The 17608-nt window shown below is 47.5% G+C and overlaps 1 protein-coding gene across 2 annotated transcripts in view; it reads left to right on the top strand.

Annotated features, from left to right (window-relative positions):
* NCOA3 (nuclear receptor coactivator 3) overlaps positions 1 to 17608 on the top strand; it is a 43335-nt gene that overhangs the window by 20072 nt on the left and 5655 nt on the right. Inside the window, exons 6-18 of one of the 2 annotated variants that reach the window (XM_040981355.1) lie at positions 400 to 588; positions 3664 to 3765; positions 5004 to 5144; positions 5408 to 5555; positions 6188 to 6579; positions 7013 to 7881; positions 9047 to 9179; positions 11206 to 11313; positions 12008 to 12250; positions 12349 to 12475; positions 14145 to 14304; positions 15032 to 15325; positions 17301 to 17393. In XM_040981355.1, coding sequence (XP_040837289.1) covers positions 400 to 588; positions 3664 to 3765; positions 5004 to 5144; positions 5408 to 5555; positions 6188 to 6579; positions 7013 to 7881; positions 9047 to 9179; positions 11206 to 11313; positions 12008 to 12250; positions 12349 to 12475; positions 14145 to 14304; positions 15032 to 15325; positions 17301 to 17393 — 2999 coding nt within the window. Of the gene's footprint in view, positions 1 to 399; positions 589 to 3663; positions 3766 to 5003; positions 5145 to 5407; positions 5556 to 6187; positions 6580 to 7012; positions 7882 to 9046; positions 9180 to 11118; positions 11314 to 12007; positions 12251 to 12348; positions 12476 to 14144; positions 14305 to 15031; positions 15326 to 17300; positions 17394 to 17608 lie in introns of both variants that reach the window. The other variant, XM_040981354.1, reaches the window with a different exon arrangement.

Genomic DNA, 17608 nt, shown 5'->3' with positions numbered 1-17608 from the left:
AAACATGCATAATGAAAAATGCAGCTTGGGAGCTGGTACTGTCAGGTAGTAGACCAAGCTTCCAGTTGCTGTGTTGGCAATCCTGTGGGCACTGGTTCAAATCCCACTGCTCCACTTCCAGTTCAGCTCCCTACTGATGCACTTGGGAAAGCGGCAGCAGATGGACCCTGTACCCATGGGAAGACCTGGAAGAGTTTTTGGCTACTAGGTTTGGGCCAGAGCAGCTCTGGCTGCTATGGTCTTTTGCGGAGTGAATGGTCTTTCTCTGACTCGTTCTCTGTAATTCTGCTTTTCAAATAAGAAAAGTATGTTTTTAAAAAAAATGCAGCTTGAACTCCTAATACTCATTCTTATAGCTACCCATGTTCTGTAAACATGATTTCCATTTGTCTTTCAAAGTCAATGGGGTTTCTTGGACGAATGAGACCCAGAGACAAAAAAGTCATACATTCAATTGCCGTATGCTGATGAAAACGTCGCATGACCTTCTGGACGATCCGAACACCAGTCCTGACATGCGCCAGAGATATGAAACCATGCAGTGCTTTGCCCTGTCTCAGCCCCGGGCCATGATGGAGGAAGGGGAAGGTGAGAGTACTTCCATGTCTGTGATGTTCAGTGAAGACTTGGAGTTGTGGAACTCGCACTGTTGTGACTCTTGTTGGATTCCTGTCCCCGCTCACCTTTTTTCTTTTTTTTTTAATAGAAATTTTATTTTGGTGGGAATGGTCGAGGATTAGGGGAAAGTGGGTGAGACTGTGTTGAGACCAAATTTTCTTTTTCTTCTTGTGTCTGGGGAAAGGGAGGTGTTGGGAGGAAGCCACACACAGCCTCCTCAGTACCTGGGTATGGGGAATGGCCACCTGCTGTCATCCCAGGTTCCTTGAGGTAGGGCATGCTCCAAGGGTTCTGGTCATATGGTTTTGACAATTACAAAATGCTGTCAATCTTGCTGCTCCAAGAATGAAGAAATCCTTCTGAGGACCATTGGCTGACGTAGTCCACTCTAGAGTCTCCATTTGCCCAGATGTTTGCTGTCAATGCTTGACTGGGATAGTTGTCCAGTTTGTTCTGCCCTCCTTTTTCTGCTATGGTACTAGATGTCCTCTCCAGGCCCCAATGGACTGCCAAATCCTCCATGTGCATCTGCATATGCTGTCCACGACTTTTCCACTGAGATGGCCCAGTTCTGACACAAGCACTCTGGTCAGTCCAACAGTTCTGCAGTTCTCCCCAGGGTTAGAGTTCTGAGTCTAGTTGTTCAGTTTGGGGAATTCCCAAGGAAGCCTCATCTGAAGTGATGCCAGGCCTGACCCGTGTGTGCTTCTTAGTCGCCCACATCAGCCTGTGCACACACTGTGGTTGCAATTGCTGGATCGATTCTGTCTCCAGCCCCATCTGTTACATACACCAGCCCAAGCCTGCCTACCACACAGTCTGCCCTCATGCACACCAGTGGAAACTGTAACTTAGTTGGAACGGCCCCTTAGTTGGAGCCAGGCTCACCCCCTGCGCTGCTTCCTGTGCACCCCAGTATGTGTTGTAGACCGGTCCGGTCGGTCCCACATTCCGTCCAGCTCTTGTACATGTCAATGGGCATTGAAGTCTAGCTCAACCCTCCCAGTCCCACCATCTAGCCTATGCTCTTGCCAGCAGGTGCCACCACCTGTCTACCAGGCCCACCTGCAGCCCATGTTCAACAGTGGGAGTTGCAGTCCGGTAAAGAGGTGCCCACTGTTTCCCTATTGGACCCACTCCCAGCCCTGTATCTTACATTCTCCTGGTGGTTCTGCAGTCTAGCTTGGCAGTATTTGCACCCAGTTTGAGCACTTGCCAGCTGATGCTGCAGCATAGCCCAACTAACCTGCATATACTCTGGCTTATTTATGCACCTGAGGATACAGATGGTTAGCACAGCCTGGCTCTCCCTGTAAACCAGTTCACATGAAGGCCAACAGGTGTTGTAGCCTTGCCCAGTCTGGTCTGTCCCTGACCCAGTTCTCATGCTCACCAGAGGGATCATTGGCCAACAGGGCATCCCCCAATGTACTGGGCTTGCACTCCTCCTCCCCTGAGTCTTGCATGTGCTGGTGGGTGCTGTGGCCCAGTTTGGTGGATGCTATAGACTGGCCCAGCCCAATCTGCCCCTTGTTCCAGATCATGCTAGTGGTTACTTACAAAGCCTAGCCTAGCCCAGTCAGCCTCCAGTTCTGGCCCTAATGTGAACTGGTTCATGTTATGGCCCGATCCGGCCTGTCCTGCACCCTGTCCTGGTTCTCAGATCTGCCAGTGGGTGTTATGAACTAGCCCAGCCTGACCTGCCCCCAGACCTGACCCACATGTATGTCAGTGGGTACCATAACTTGGCCCGGTCTGGGTTGCTCCCAGCCCTGGGTCTTGTGCTCACCTGCAGGGACTGTGTCCTGGCAAAGGAGTTCCCCAAGCTCCTCTATCAGATCTCCCTGGGCAGATCTCATGCACATTGGTGGGTCCTAGGCCCAGATTGGCATAGCTTACTTTCTGCCTTGGAAGGAACAGCAGCCCTGCCCAACCGGCCCACACCCATTCCAATTCTTGCTGTTGGGTATTACGGTCCTAGCTTTTGCATGGTTCAGTGGGAGCCAAGGCCCAGTCCATCTCCTGTCCACCCTGGCTCTCACATACATCAGTAGGAGCTGGAGTCTAGTCCAGTCTGGCATGTCCCAGACCCTGTCCACACCCATACCAAGGGACACTGCAGCCATGTCCAGCCCAGATCACTGCCCCATTTCTGCTCTCGCACTCACCAGTGGAAACTGCCAGCTAGGCCTGTTCCAGCCACAGATCTTCATGTGCCAGTGGTTGTTCTGATGAAGTTCAGTATAGCCCATCCCCCACTTTGGCTTTTGCCATTGAATGCTGCACCCTGACCTGACCTAGCCCTCCCCATTGGCGGGTGCTGCGGCCCAGTCCTGCCCAGCAGACCAGTAGGTATGATAACTTAGCCTGGCATGGCCCGCACTCCAGTCTGGCTCCTGCACATGTCAATGTGCTAAGGTTTGGTCTGACTGCTCGGTCTCAGTCCTCTAACTTACCTGCAGTACAGTGGCTTTGTTGATGAAAGTCCCTCGGAAGTCATGCCTTACCTGCAACACACTCCCTCAGTGGTCCTCCCTCCCACACATCCCCTTGTCCCTTTCCATAATCAATGCATGATCCCTGTGCCTGGGAGCACTTCGGTCCCTCCACCCAGCCTTCCAAAGCCCAGTCTTTGGCCAGTGTGCTGGCCAGGAATTGTTCCCGCTCACCAGGATCCCAAGCTCCTGACACGTGTGCTGACCTGGGTCCTTACCCTTCCACACATCCAAAACCCAGGCCCGATTGAAGTTCTCCAAGCCTGACCCACCTGCACACCAGGCCAGCATGCTATCCCAGGTCTCGCCGCTTCTTTCCCTCCCTCCAGCCACCCAGGATCAAGGATGTGGGGAAATCCCCAGGCTTGTTCTACCCACCTGGGCAGGATTCCCTAGGTCCCCACATGCTCCATCAGCGCCATCCCCCAGCCCATGCACAAGCCCACTCTCTGGACCCTGACGGTCTGCCGCCCTCCCGTGTAGGTGCCCCTGCTCACCTCTTGAATGGCTGTGTCTGGAAGTCCTTATCTGGTTGCATTTTTTATTGCAGATTTGCAGTCCTGCATGATCTGTGTGGCACGCCGCATCACCACAGGAGAAAGAGCATTTCCACCCAACCCCGAGAGCTTTATTACTAGACATGATCTTTCAGGTAAAAATTGGGCATACACCTTCTCGCACCATGATCTCCAGTGAAAGTGACCTGTCCCTGCGCTGTGCACGGCACTGTCCTCGAGGCTGCGCTTGCTGCAGCAACGGCTCTGTGTCGATTTCTTACAGAACCCTAAGAGACTCTTACTAAAGCTCTTACGTATTTGGAGAGTAAACCCAGTGGGTGGATTTCTCTGCTCTCTAACACTGCCCCTAAAATAAATCAATGACAAATTTTAAAGTAAACACATAAAAAAGTGCCCTTATGTGGTGGATGTTGTGGTGCAGTGGGTTAAATTTTCCCCCAGGATGTCCATTTAATGTATCAAAGTGCAGCTTGTGTCCTGGTTCTCCTTGGACCCAGCCTGGCTTGAGTCCCTCACAGTCATACAGGAGACCCAGCTGGGGCTGGTATCCTGTATCTCACCTGGCCCTCTGGCTGTTCTTCGCATTTGGGGTGTTAAACCCAGGAATGGAAGATCAGTCTTTGTTGCTCTGCTTCTCATGGAGATGAAAATAAGCATTTCAAATGATCTCCTGAGTATTTTCCCTCATCATGAAAGAATGCACGTCTGGTATTTTTGTAACTTTGATTTGAAAGAGCGCACACATGTACTGTCTCATCCACTTCCCACCTCTCCTATTGGCCCAGACCCCAAAGTTGACAACCTGGAGCTGAATCCAGGCTTCCCACGTAGGTGACAGGCACAACAAATTTGAGTTAGCACTGTTGTCTTCCAGCATCTGGAGTGGCAGGATGCTGGTGCAAGGAACTCAGCCCCACCATTCTAGTGGAGGATGTGGGTATACTGACAGTCATCTACCTCATTACATGGCAGTCCCTTCCCGTCACTGCAGTGGACTGTTGGGCAAGGGCCTCTTACAGAGGGAACAGGTGTGTTTAAGTTCATGGTTACAGAGCTTCAGAGATTGGGAATCGATAGAATTTGGTTCCTGGAGGCAGCCCATCATGCTGGGACCAGGTGGGTGATGGTGTTGGCAGAACTAAGCTCTTATCACATAGGACAGTTCAAGCATTTTAGGAGTTCTATGCCAGGATTCTGGGCAAAGACCAAATATTACAAGTATAACTTTGTACCTAATAAGAAAAGCTCTGGATATAACAGAAATTCGAACCAGAGAAGGTGGAGCAGTGAAAATCTGATCTATTTTGTTTCGCAATGCTAAGCCGGTTGGTAATTCTTGGTTGGGTTTCAATCTTTATTTTCTATTAAATAGGAAAAGTTGTCAATATAGATACAAATTCACTGAGGTCCTCCATGAGGCCTGGCTTTGAAGACACGATTCGAAGGTGTATCCAGAGATTTTTTAGTCTTAATGACGGGCAGCCGGGGACCCAGAAGCGTCATTATCAAGAAGGTAAAGATAATTGAATTGACTCTTCATCTTACTTCTCACCGTCTTGGGTGTGCTGTAGCGCACCGACTGAGCATACGGCCGCCATGGTTATCTGTGGTGTTTGTGCTGGCAGGTGATTCTTGAACACACTTCTGCCTGTCCATAATGTTGTAAGTGCACTGTTCCATTGTGTTTTGAAAATATGTTTGAAATCTGTTGCTTTCTCTTTATGGATATTCATGTCGCTGCCTCTCATTACTAATGCTGGCGTATTTCCCCTGAAGCCTACATCCACGGCCATGCAGAAACACCCGTGTACCGGTTTTCCTTGGCTGATGGCACCATCGTGACTGCACAGACAAAGAGCAAGCTCTTCCGCAACCCTGTAACTAACGACCGGCACGGCTTTGTGTCAACCCACTTCCTTCAGAGGTAGGGATGCGTTCTCGTATATTCTTGTACGAAATGCATTAGTGTTTCCAAGATGCTTTGGTGTTTAGATAAAACGGGAGAAGAAGCAGAAAGGTGCTTAGATCTGGTGAAATGCATTTAGATGCCTCGATTTAAGGTATGTCTTCTTTAAGGTTTTATGTGGAAATGACTTTTTATTCGTTAATTACTTCTTGGGTAAGCTGGAGGAAAATGCATTCATATTGTAATTACTTCTGTTCTCTTTTAGTTCAAATAATACATTCTTTTGCTTTTAGGGACTGGATTTAAATTTTGAAAGTACTCTTTAGGAATAAAGTGTTCTTACTATCGTTGTTGCTAACGGTAAATGAGTAATGCATGAGAAAGGATTCTTGAGTGATTTGCAGGCTAACTCCTATGGCTAAGAGTCTGGTTACCAGTGCTGTGCTGGCAGTACTCATGGGAAGTTCTGTCACTTATTTTAAAGTAGATTTTTAGGTTAATAACTGATTTGTGTCTGAATTGGACAAATCATTTGGAAGAGCATTTGATGAATTAAATTCCTAGGCAGTCACTATGTTTTTCCTGGGAATGTTTGAGGATTGTAGTGCTAGCATTTTGTAGTGAAGGTTTGTTGTGGGTTTTCTTTGTAGGGAACAGAATGGGTATAGGCCAACCCCAAGCTCTGTTGGACAGGCCGTTAGAGCTCCTGCCCCAGCATGCAGTAGTTCTGTGGGTGGCGTGAATGTGTCACCCAACCAAGGCCTACAGATTCTGAATAGCAGGACCTATGGCGCGGCAGACCCCAGCACCACAGGGCAGATGAGTGGAGCTAGGTATGGGAGCTCCAGTAACATGAGCTCGCTGACGCCCGGGCCGAGCATGCAGTCACCATCTTCGTACCAGAACAACAACTATGGACTCCACATGAGCAGCCCCCCGCACGGCAGTCCTGGTCTGGGCTCCAGCCAGCAGAACATCATGATTTCGCCTCGTCATCGCGGTAGTCCAAAGATGGCCTCGCATCAGTTTTCTCCTGTTGCAGGTATTCATATTGACACTCCTTTTCCTTTTTTTTTTTTTTTTTGTTAATATTAAAAAAAAATGATTTGCCAGTGGAGAGATAGAACTCCTGTTTACTGGTTTATTCCCTCAAATACTTGGAAGAGCCCAGGTAGGGCCGAGGTCAGAGCTGGGAACTCAGTCAGGTTCCCTGTGTGGCAGGCTCCAGTACTTCAGCCGTGACCCGCTGCTTCCCAGGTCAGGTATTGAGCCCAAACCTTCCAGTGTGGGATGCATACATCTTAACCTGTGTCCTGACTCCTGGGCCCGGTGCCTGCTCTAATTTTTGTTTTTAAGTGAATCTTTTCTTTCCATATCACTGTAATTGTTACAGATTTATTTTAAAGTAAATTTTGAAGAATTAAGTGGTATCTTGTTAGGCTGATAGCTTATTTTCCTAACTTTTCTCTATCCAGGTGTGCACTCTCCCATGGGGTCTTCCAGCACCACCGGGAGCCACAACTTTTCCAGCAGCTCTCTCAGTGCCCTGCAAGCCATCAGTGAGGGCGTGGGGACTTCTCTTTTATCAACTCTGTCTTCACCAGGCCCTAAATTGGATAACTCTCCAAATATGAATATAACCCAACCAAGTAAAGTGAACAGTCAGGATTCCAAAAGTCCCCTTGGCTTGTACTGTGACCAGAACCCAGTGGAGAGTTCAATGTGTCAGTCAAATAGCAGAGAACACCTCAGTGACAGAGAAAGCAAGGAGAGCAGTGTGGAGGTGTCAGAGAATCAGCGGGGCCCCTTGGAGAGCAAAGGTCATAAAAAGTTGCTTCAGCTACTCACCTGCTCTTCTGATGACCGGGGGCATTCCTCCCTGACCAATTCCCCCCTTGACTCAAGTTCTAAAGACTCCTCTGTCAGCATCACCAGCCCCTCTGGAGTATCCTCCTCGACGTCAGGGGGCGTGTCCTCCACATCCAATCTACACGGGTCGCTGTTGCAAGAGAAGCACCGGATTTTGCACAAGTTGCTGCAGAATGGGAACTCGCCAGCTGAAGTGGCCAAGATTACTGCCGAGGCCACCGGCAAGGACACAAGCAGCACGCTTCCCTGCACGGAGGGAAGCGTTAAGCAGGAGCAGCTCAGTCCCAAGAGGAAGGAGAATAACGCGCTGCTTAGGTATCTGCTGGACAGGGATGAGCCGAGCGATGCCCTCACCAAGGACCTGCAGCCCCAGGTGGACACAGCAGAGAGTAAAATGGGTCAGTGCAGCAGCTCCACCACCGCCAGCTCAAGCCAAGAGAAGGACACAAAAATTAAAACCGAACCAAGCGAGGAGGTAATTCATTTTCTTTCTGTTATCCCAACTTAGTCATCGTGTCTCATCCTTTCCTTTCGATACATTATACACCAGTTCTTTTATTTTAGGTTTGTTTAATGGAAATTAATCTTGGTCCTTTGTTCTGTTATTCTTTCAGCATTAGTAAGTTCACTCTGATTTAATGTAGAGATATCAGATGTATATATTTAAGAATACACCTAACTTTTTAGTGTCAATTTGAAATTTTTTTTTTCTTTTTAAGAATTATTTATTTATATTGGAAAAGGAGATTTATAGATAAAAGGACTGAGAGATCTCCCATCTACACCCCAAGTGCACGCAACGGCTGCAGCTGAGCCAGTCAGAAGCCAGGAGCCTCCTCCATCTCCCATGTGGGTTCAGGGTCTCAAGGCCGTGGAGCAGCCAGGATATAACCAGTGCGATCCTGGCAGATTCAAGGCAAGGACTTAGCTGTTAGACTATCGCACTGGGCTCCATTTGAAAATATCTTACGGAGATGTTTGTTGTTGAGCACTTGATCATTGAGGGCATAATGGAAGTTATCAGGAGACCCGGAAGAAGCTTCAGGCTCCTGGCTTTGGCTCAGATCCGGCGTTGGGGTCACTTGGGGAGTGAATCATTGGATGGAAGATCTTCTTCTCTGTCTCTCCTCTCTGTATATCTGCCTTTCCAATAAAAATAAAATAAATCTTTAAAAAAAAAAAGAGGAGATAAAAGGCTTAGGGAAGACCAACAGTTGGGTGTAGGTTTAGTTTCTTTAACTTACTGTTTGCCAAGTTTGTTGATCAAAGCTGTTTTGAGAGCATGCCTAAGACTGTGTTCCTGAGTGTCAGCCTGTCACTTCTGTGTCCAGTGACGCTTATTTACAGAGGGAATGTGTAGACTCACGTCCCCAACAGACACGGCTCAGGTCACTGCAGTGACCAGGGTCAGCTGCAGAACATTGTACAGTGTGAGAACCAAATGTTTGAAAAATGCCCCATTTGAAAGCACCGAATCCAGTATTTATCTTAGTGGTTTAAGCTGCCGTAAGGGAGACAGCCCTAAGTCGGGCACTATCATTTCAGGTAACTTGTTTTCTGCTTGCTTGCATTGCCTGTATTCTGGTGTGTGTGTACATCTAGGAGTGTGTACAATATAATTCTTAAAATTTTGCTTCCAGGGCTCTGGAGACTTGGATAACCTGGATGCTATTCTTGGTGATCTAACCAGTTCTGATTTCTACAATTCCATGTCTACAAATGGTGGTCATCTGGGGACCAAGCAGCAGATGTTTCAAGGAACTAATTCTTTGGGTAAGAAAGTGCCAACAGGTTGGTTTTTTGCAGTCTGTGCACACGGATAAACGTACCACAGATATTCTGCCTCTCATTTTCTTATACCAGTTTTTAACGTGTGTGTTTACATGTGTGTGTGATTTGAAAACTTCTTGGATATTTTCCTTTTTTTTTTTAGTGTCTGTTTCTAACTCATATGCCAGTAATCATGGTGCTTATAAGAGAATGTTCATCCTTGATTATTCTAGATGTGTAGTGAGTGTTGGGGCATATAGTGTCCTTGTCCACACACAGGTGGATTAAAAAGCAGTTCAGTCTGTAGATTATAACCTGTTCTTTGGGGGCTGGCTTTGTATCATGGTGGTTAAGTTGCTGTCTGCAGTGCTGGTATCCTGATCTGGGCACTGGCTTAAGTTCTGGCTGTGCCATTTTCTATCCAGCTCCCTGCAAATGTTCCTGGAAAAGCCCTACATCTGATGGGAGACCTAGGAGTCCCTGGCTCTGGCCTGGCCATGGAGGCCTTTTAGGGAATAAGCCGGTTGGTTTATTATCTCTGTTCCTCTCTGTAATTTTGCCTTTTAAATAGTTAAAAACAAAGTTTGGGGACTTTGTCATTTAACATGAGAGTTTTCATCTTGGGTGTTTGCTGGGTCTCTCCCAACCTCTCTTTTGTTCCTGTGTGTTTACTTCTTTATCAGTTTAATGAGGATGTATTGTGTGAATCAAGTGTAAAGGAATAATTCATGATGGCTATTTATATTTGCAGAGGTGCAATTTCCTAAACTGAAATAGATAGAAAATTGGAACAAGAAAACCAAGTTAGGAGCAAATTCCATGTTTCATTCCATATTTGATTAGAAGACAAGCTGTCTGGTTGGAAGAACCTATAGGAGTTTGAACCCTTGGTGGCCTTTGCAACACTAAGTAAAACAGAATATGGATGAACACGTTAGACTCAACAAGTGATCAGTATTTCAGCCTCAGAATGATTTCTGTTGTATTTGAAATATGGGATTTTTTGAGGGGGAGAGGGAGGGAAGGGAGAGGCTTAGTATTTATTTATTGAGTTAAAGGATTTGTTGAGGGGAGAGGGAAGTGCCTCCTGTCTTCTGGTTTACTTCCCAAATAGCCATGACTGTTACAGGGCCAAGACCAGGCTGAAACCAGGAGCCAGGAACTCCCTTTGGGTCTCTCACGTGGGTGTCAATGACCCCAGCACGTGACTCTTCTGCTACTACTTGCTCAGGCCCATGAGCAGGGAGCCGAGTTGGAAGAGACGAGCTGGTGCTCATATGTGATGTTGGTATCACATACGGTGGCTTAGTGTGCTGTACCGCAGTTCTGGCCACCTTGTTACAGCTTTCTCTCTTATACCCCTCTCTCAATCCCAAATAGGTTATGTGTTTCCTGCTGGATTTACTAACACCATTGCACATCTCTGTTGCACTTCTCAGCTGGTTAACTCCTCCCATTCTCCCCTGGAAGGCAGAGCCTGAGCCTTGTGCTGCATTCGATACAGTGCCTCACAAAGAGCACACCCGGTTTATTAGTTAAAAGGGCTGGGGACACATGCAATGAACCATTGAATATCCCGTGGCAAAGATGTTTCAGAGGCTGAAGCCAGGAGCCTGAAACACCATCTGCGTCTCCCACATGGGTGGCAGGGACGCAAGTACTGGGACCATCTTCTACTGCTTTTCCAGACACTTTGGGGGAACTGAATTGGAAATGGAGCAGCTGGGCCTTGAACTTGCACTGTAGTCTGATGCAGGCTTCCTGAGCTCCCTAGTGTTTACTTTGTAGAGGAAGACAATGCTTGTTTTCATGAGAAGGAAAGCCACCCGGGTTGGGGAGTTACAGTGTTTGGTGTTGGGGTGTGTGTGTGTGTGTGTGTGTGTGGTGTGTGTGTTTTGCATTGTCAAGATATTTGTGTACACAGTGCTTCTGTTTTCACCAGGTTTGAGAAGCCCCCAGTCTGCGCAGTCTGTTCGCCCTCCCTATAACCGAGCAGTGTCTCTAGACAGCCCTGTTTCTGTTGGCTCAGGTCCTCCTGGAAAGAATGTCAGTGCTTTCCCTACGTTACCAAAGCAACCTGCGTTGGGTGGAAATCCCAGAATGGTGGACACCCAGGAAAATTATGGCTCGAATATGGGTATGTTATTTTTGATTTGTGTCTGTGATGAAAAAAAAAAACTTTTTTGGCAAAGAAAATTTAAAATATTTAAAACCTGCTAAATAATTGGGAATCAATCATAAGCTTTTCTCCCCTCCAGCATTCATGCTTAAAATTTTAATTGATATATTGGCCCAGCGTGGTAACTTTTATTGGCTAAAGTTCTCACCTTGAAGGAGCTGGAATCCCATATGGGCACCGATTCCAGTCCCGGCAGTCCCACTTCCCATCCAGCTCCCTGCTGGCGGCCTGGAAAAGCAGTCAAGGATGGCCCAAAGCCTTGGGACCCTGCACCTGTGTGGGAGACTTGGAAGAGGCTCCAGGCTCCTGACTTCCAGTTGGCTCAACTCCAGCCCTTGCGGCCGCGTGGGGAGTGAATTAGTGGACAGAAGATCTTCCTCTCTGTCTCTCCTCCTCTCTGTATATCTGATTTTAGAAAAAAAAAAAAAATTTAACTGCTATGATTATTTAAACTGTCAAAGTCTTTCCATGCTGTGACTTTTTTGAACCTGAAATGAACACAAAGCATAGTGACCTGTCAGCACTGTCCTGTTGGCCAGCCTGTTCTTATGGTGGCAGAATACTTTGTTGCCAACATTGAGGTGCATGATGACTGCACAATACGAGGAGGAATGTAAATAACATGGGAAAGACCTAATTATTTGCCTTTTAGGTGGACCAAACAGAAACATGACTGTGACTCAGACTCCTTCCTCGGGAGACTGGGGCTTGCCGAACCCGAAGGCCAGCCGAGTGGAACCCATGGGCTCAGGTGCCATGGGCAGACCAGCAGCAGATTACAATGGCTCTTTACCCAGACCCACGCTGGGAGGCTCTGTGCCCTCCTTGCCCCTGCGTTCTACCAGCATCCCAGGTGTGAGACCAGTGATGCAGCAGCAGCAGCAACTTCCCATGAGTGAGTGTCCCCTTCGTTTAAAAGAGAAAATTTAATATTTGAGGTCATTTTTGCTGTTGACTTACTTGGACATGTGCGTGGTTTTCCCCTTTCCCCAGGGCCTAGTGAAATTCCTGTGGGAATGGGGGTCAATCCCTATGGCCAAGCAGCCCCAACCAACCAGTCAGGTTCCTGGCCAGATGGCATGCTGTCCATGGAACAGGGCCCACATGGGACTCAAAACAGGTAAGGCTTCTTGTTTTGTTACCTCTGTTAACAAGTTAGTATTGGATTATGGGGGCATACAGGCAAACCTGAAAGAGGATGAGAAAATTCTCTATGAAATTGAGGTACTTGGCCAAGGAAGACACTTCTCAGAACAGTGAAGCAAAATGAGGCTGAGGTGAACAGTGCATCCTGTCGGAGGGGAGCCAGGAGAGCTGTGGAGTGTGGTGTCACCGCCTGTTAGTGGTTAGGTCTCAGAACCTTCCAGAATTCCATGAGGCGGGGAGTCGATCAGCCCCTGTGTGATGTGACAGGATAGGCATATGTCCCGGTGATCTTATAAATGATGTTCAAAGGATACATTATAGCTGTCTGGAAACTTACTGTGGATTAGACAGTTGTTTTCTAAAGTTGTCTAAATATTTCTTTTTAAAGATTTATTTATTTATTTTAAAAATTTTATATAATTTTAATGACACAGTTTCATAGGTTCTGGGATTCCCCCAAGCCCTCCCCCCATATTGAATTCCTCCATATTGTTACAGTAGTACAGATCATATCCAGTCATGATTCCTTCATTGCTGGTATGGACCATGCAGAGAGTGCAGCATCTTATTGTCCAGATAAATTCAACAGTTTCACTGGGAGACCATCCTTGGTCTGAAAGTACAGCTGGCAGAATATCATCTCCAATGAGATGTCACTACGCAACTTCAACAACAACTTCAACAATGAAACTAACATCATGAAGTTAATTAACATGGTATTGAGTGACCAATATGTTAGAAAATGTAACTACTTCCTTGACATCTCAATTTTAGTATACACAACCAGCTGCTATAAACCTTTTTGTTTTTTTTTTGTCTCCCAAGCTATGTTTTTGAGTTTAAGCTAAAACACAGTGGTGCAGGAACAGTGAAAGCGTCAACATTAACATCCATCCTATATAAAACAGCTTAGTACAAACTGAACATCAAAAGTTTCTATGCAGTTACATCTTGTTTAGCATTAACAGTCATAAATTGATAGTTTTTTGGGGGAGAAAAGTTGTCTGAATATTTCAGTAACGATAGTGGAGGGGAACTGTAGTACCCTTAGTGGTAAATTAAGAGAAAAAAGGAACCAGTTTGTGGAGTAGATATTGATGTAACTAAGTGAGTTTGTTAGCGGAGGGTTGCGGTGGTGCACAGCCCCGTGGCACCTAGGGCTGCAGTTCTGAACTTGGTATTATGTTGTCAGCAGGTGTTTTGTGGGTCAGGGAGAGCCAGGGTATTTTGGTAGTTGTCTGGCTGTAGTCATTGATATTTCAGTATTTTTAATCTTTCTTCTGTGCTTTGGTTGATTTTTCCAAATTTTCAAATATCACAGTTTCCATCATCTTTATTCTTATCCTGAAAACAGTCCACTCCCCCAATCCCAGGCTCTGCTGTTCTCTGAATGCCTGGAATTTGGAGATTATTTTTGGTGGCAGGATTGTAGGTGAAGCTTTGATGTTCTGAGATGACCAGTGAAGTTTCAAATCGCCGGTCTTAAGTTTAAATTGGTGCTGGTTTCTCATTTATGTGGTTCACAGTTTGCAGTCATGTGAGGTATTACTGTACACGAAACACTGTGCCTTGAGGCTCAGATTCAGTGTCGTCTTTAAACAGAGAATAAATCGACGGCAAGTCACATTCTGGTCCTTTCTCAGGAATTCCCTGGACGATCTCCTTGGGCCTCCTCCTAACCTGGAAGGCCAGACTGATGAAAGAGCCTTGCTGGATCAGCTGCACACCCTCCTGAGCAACACGGACGCCACGGGCCTGGAGGAGATTGACAGAGCGCTGGGCATCCCTGAGCTGGTGAATCAGGTAGGCTGCGGGTGTGTCTGTGCCAAGTCTGCCCTCCATTCCAGCGCCCTGTTCATACGTGCCCTGGGGGCAGGTGGGCAGCAAGTGATGGCTCAGATGCTTGGGTCTCTGCCACCGAAGTGGGAGTTCCAGGCCGAGTCCTTGGCCTCTGGCCCTCACCTGCCCAGTTGGGGAAATGAACCAGCAGTTGGGAGACCTCTATATCTCTGCCTTTCAAAGAAATATTTTAAAACATTTTTAATTTTTACTTTTTCCCCTGCCACCTGCTGGTCCTTAGCCCGTACATGTCCCTTGCCCTAGGCGAAGTGATACCTGTCATGTAATCGCATATGTACTTGTTAGACAAATGGATTCCTTCTGTCCTCCTTTTTGCACCACCATGTTCATCTGGTGCATATGTGCCAACAGAATATGAACATTTGTTGATTTCCATGGGTTCCATGGTTTGGAAGCAGTTTTGTTTCTCCAAGTGTTTGATGGGTTATGATTATCTGGTTCATACAGTGTCTGAGTGTCTCCCTGTGTCATATTTTGTGCCGGGCAGTAGGACATAGTCCTGGACAGAGAGGGTGTGTAGTGTGTCCTCGTGACAATTTGAAGATGATACGAAAGTCGCCTTGATTTTGCTTTTGGGATTGTTCAGCGTGATTGTGCTGCGTTCCCTCGAAGCCTTGCTTTGCTGTTTGAGCTTACAAAGGTGTACTTCGTTTTTGTCTTTCATGTTAAGGGACAAGCTCTGGAGCCCAAACAGGATGCTTTCCAAGGCCAAGAAGCAGCAGTGATGATGGATCAGAAGGCCACGTTATACGGGCAGGCGTACCCTGCACAGGGGCCTCCGATGCAAGGAGGCTTTAACCTTCAGGGACAATCACCACCTTTTAACTCGATGATGAATCAGATGAACCAACAAGGCAACTTTGCTCTCCAGGGAATGCACCCGAGGGCCAACATGATGAGGCCCCGGACCAACACCCCCAAGCAGCTCCGGATGCAGCTGCAGCAGAGGCTGCAGGGCCAGCAGGTAACCGTCCTGGACTCCGCTTGGGCCCGCCGGGCTCTGTGTTGGCCTCATCGTCTTCAGGTTGTTTTGGCTTATGTTCCTCAGAGCTTTTCCCATTGCTGTCTCTCTCTCTCTTCTCTTTTCTCAACCAAAGGAATTCCCTTTGTGTGCATTTCCATGTAAGATATGTGCAGGTGACTCTGCCAAAGAGTCGTGCTTTTAGAACTGGATACTGGTTTTTAATTGGAAGATCAGATATACAGAGAGAAGAGACAGAGAGGAAGATCTTCTGTCCATTGATTCACTTCCCAAGTGGCCACTATGGCAAGAGCTGAGCCGATCCAATCCAAAGCCAGGAGCCTGGAGCCTGGAGCCTCTTCGGGGTCTCCCACATGGATGCAGGTTCCCAAGGCTTTGGGCTGTCCTTGACTGCTTTCCCAGGCTACAAGCAGAGAGCTGGATGGGAAGTGGGACTATTGGGATCAGAACCAGTGACTGTATGGGATCCTGGCACATGCAAAGCAAGGACTTTAGCCACTAGGCTTACGCGCCACCCCCCTATAAAAATTTCTTAAAGATTTATTTATTTGGAAGAGCTAAAGAGAGTGTGTGTGATTGAGTGCACTTCTATTGGTTCACTCCCAGATGGCTGCAACAACCAGCCTACACACAGTTGGAGCCAGGAGCTTCTTCCAGGTTTTCCATGTGAGTGGCAAGACCCCAAATAATTATGTCGTCTTTTGCTGCCTTAGCAAGGAGCTGGATTGGAGGAGTAGAGCACAACTTGAACCCGGTTACAAGTCCTTAGTATAAGTAACCAAATAGTTAAGCCCCCTTAGTGTTAGCCAGTGTTGGAACCTCTGGTTTGTAGTTTTATAGGGCCAGAGTTCTTTATTCCCAACTAATGTTCTAATTTTATTAGAAAAGTTAATTTTTCATTTGAGAGGTAGAGGGAGTGGGTCTCATCCCCTGGGGAGTTGAAATCAAGAGCTGGAACCCAATCCAGGTCCCCCAGGCAGGTGGCAGGACCCCCGCCACCTGAGCCGTCATTGCCCCCTCTAGGGTTTCCGCTGGCAGGAAGCTGCCATCCAGCTCCTGCCTTCTGATGTGTCACGTGGCCGTCTGAGTCACCCAGTGCCTGCCTCCCCACAGGTGTCTTAGGACTGAATTTCTAGCGTGTGTGTCTAAAGTATGCTGAACTATTAAATGTGACAGAATTAAACTGCATAGGGTTGACTAGTGACTGAGGGTTCTTGGGAAAGCTGGGTGCGTGGTCTCCTGGTCCCATCTTCCTTGTCACCTTTCTTCTTTTCACTAGAAGTTACTTAGGGAAAGGTAGTAGAGGATGTACTTTATTCACTGCTGGTCTGATCAACTTCAACCTGTTTCCTAAAGTGCCTGAACAGTCAGGAAGATTCTCTTTCAACTATACAGTGCACTTGTATTTTCCTCCCTGTGTCAAACAGTAAGGCTTTATACATTAGGCAAGCACTTTGCATCATTAGTCTTGTGAAAGAAATGTTTGTTTTCGTCTACTTGAAAGGCTGGGTGGTGGATGACAGAAGATGTAGATAGATACCTCCTGTCTCTGCTGCTTTAGTTCCCAAATGCCACCGCAGCCAGGGCTGGGAAGGGATTCTGTCGGGTCTCCTGTGGGTGGCAGGGGCCTAAACACTTGGCTGTGACCTGCCACTTCCCGGACGGCATGGGCAGGAGGCTGGGTCACAGGTGGAGGTGCTGCGCCTGGGCCCGGCATTCTAGGACGGGGTGCGGGGCTCGGAAGTGGCAGCTTAACTGTGCCCCACACAGCACTCCCCTGCTTCGTTAGCTGTTTGCAGTGTGGAGGCATACTTGGTTCAGTTAGATGTGACATTTAACCAAATGAGTGGACTCAGAGGTGTCACTGTGACTTTATTGGGTGGCGCTGAGGGCTTGCCGAGCTGTTTGGGGCATGTCAGCAGGTTTCTTGCCTTCTAACGAGCCTGCTTCACTTTAGTTTTTGAATCAGAGTCGCCAAGCACTTGAAATGAAAATGGAAAACCCAGCTGCTGGCGGTGCTGCCGTGATGAGGCCCATGACACAGCCCCAGGTGAGTGTCCCTGCGTCTTCAGCTGGGGCGGGAGCTGCTGTGCTCCCAGAGTCTGCGCTCACTGCACAGCCCCTCACCTGCTTCCTGTTCTATTCTTTTGCTGGTGGTGACAGGAGTCGGCAGAGGATTTCTTCATTAAAATCACTCTGATTAGGGTTTTTTGTTTGTTTGTTTTGTTTTAATGTGTAGGCAGTTGCTGTGTCAGAATAGCAGCT

This window comes from Ochotona curzoniae, unplaced genomic scaffold, assembly GCF_017591425.1.
Source record: "Ochotona curzoniae isolate NIBS_2020 unplaced genomic scaffold, NIBS_Ocur_1.0 contig_3520, whole genome shotgun sequence".
NCBI classification, from domain to species: domain Eukaryota; kingdom Metazoa; phylum Chordata; class Mammalia; order Lagomorpha; family Ochotonidae; genus Ochotona; species Ochotona curzoniae.
Note: the sequence above shows the minus strand (reverse complement) of the source record. Positions and strands in the feature narration are given on the sequence as shown.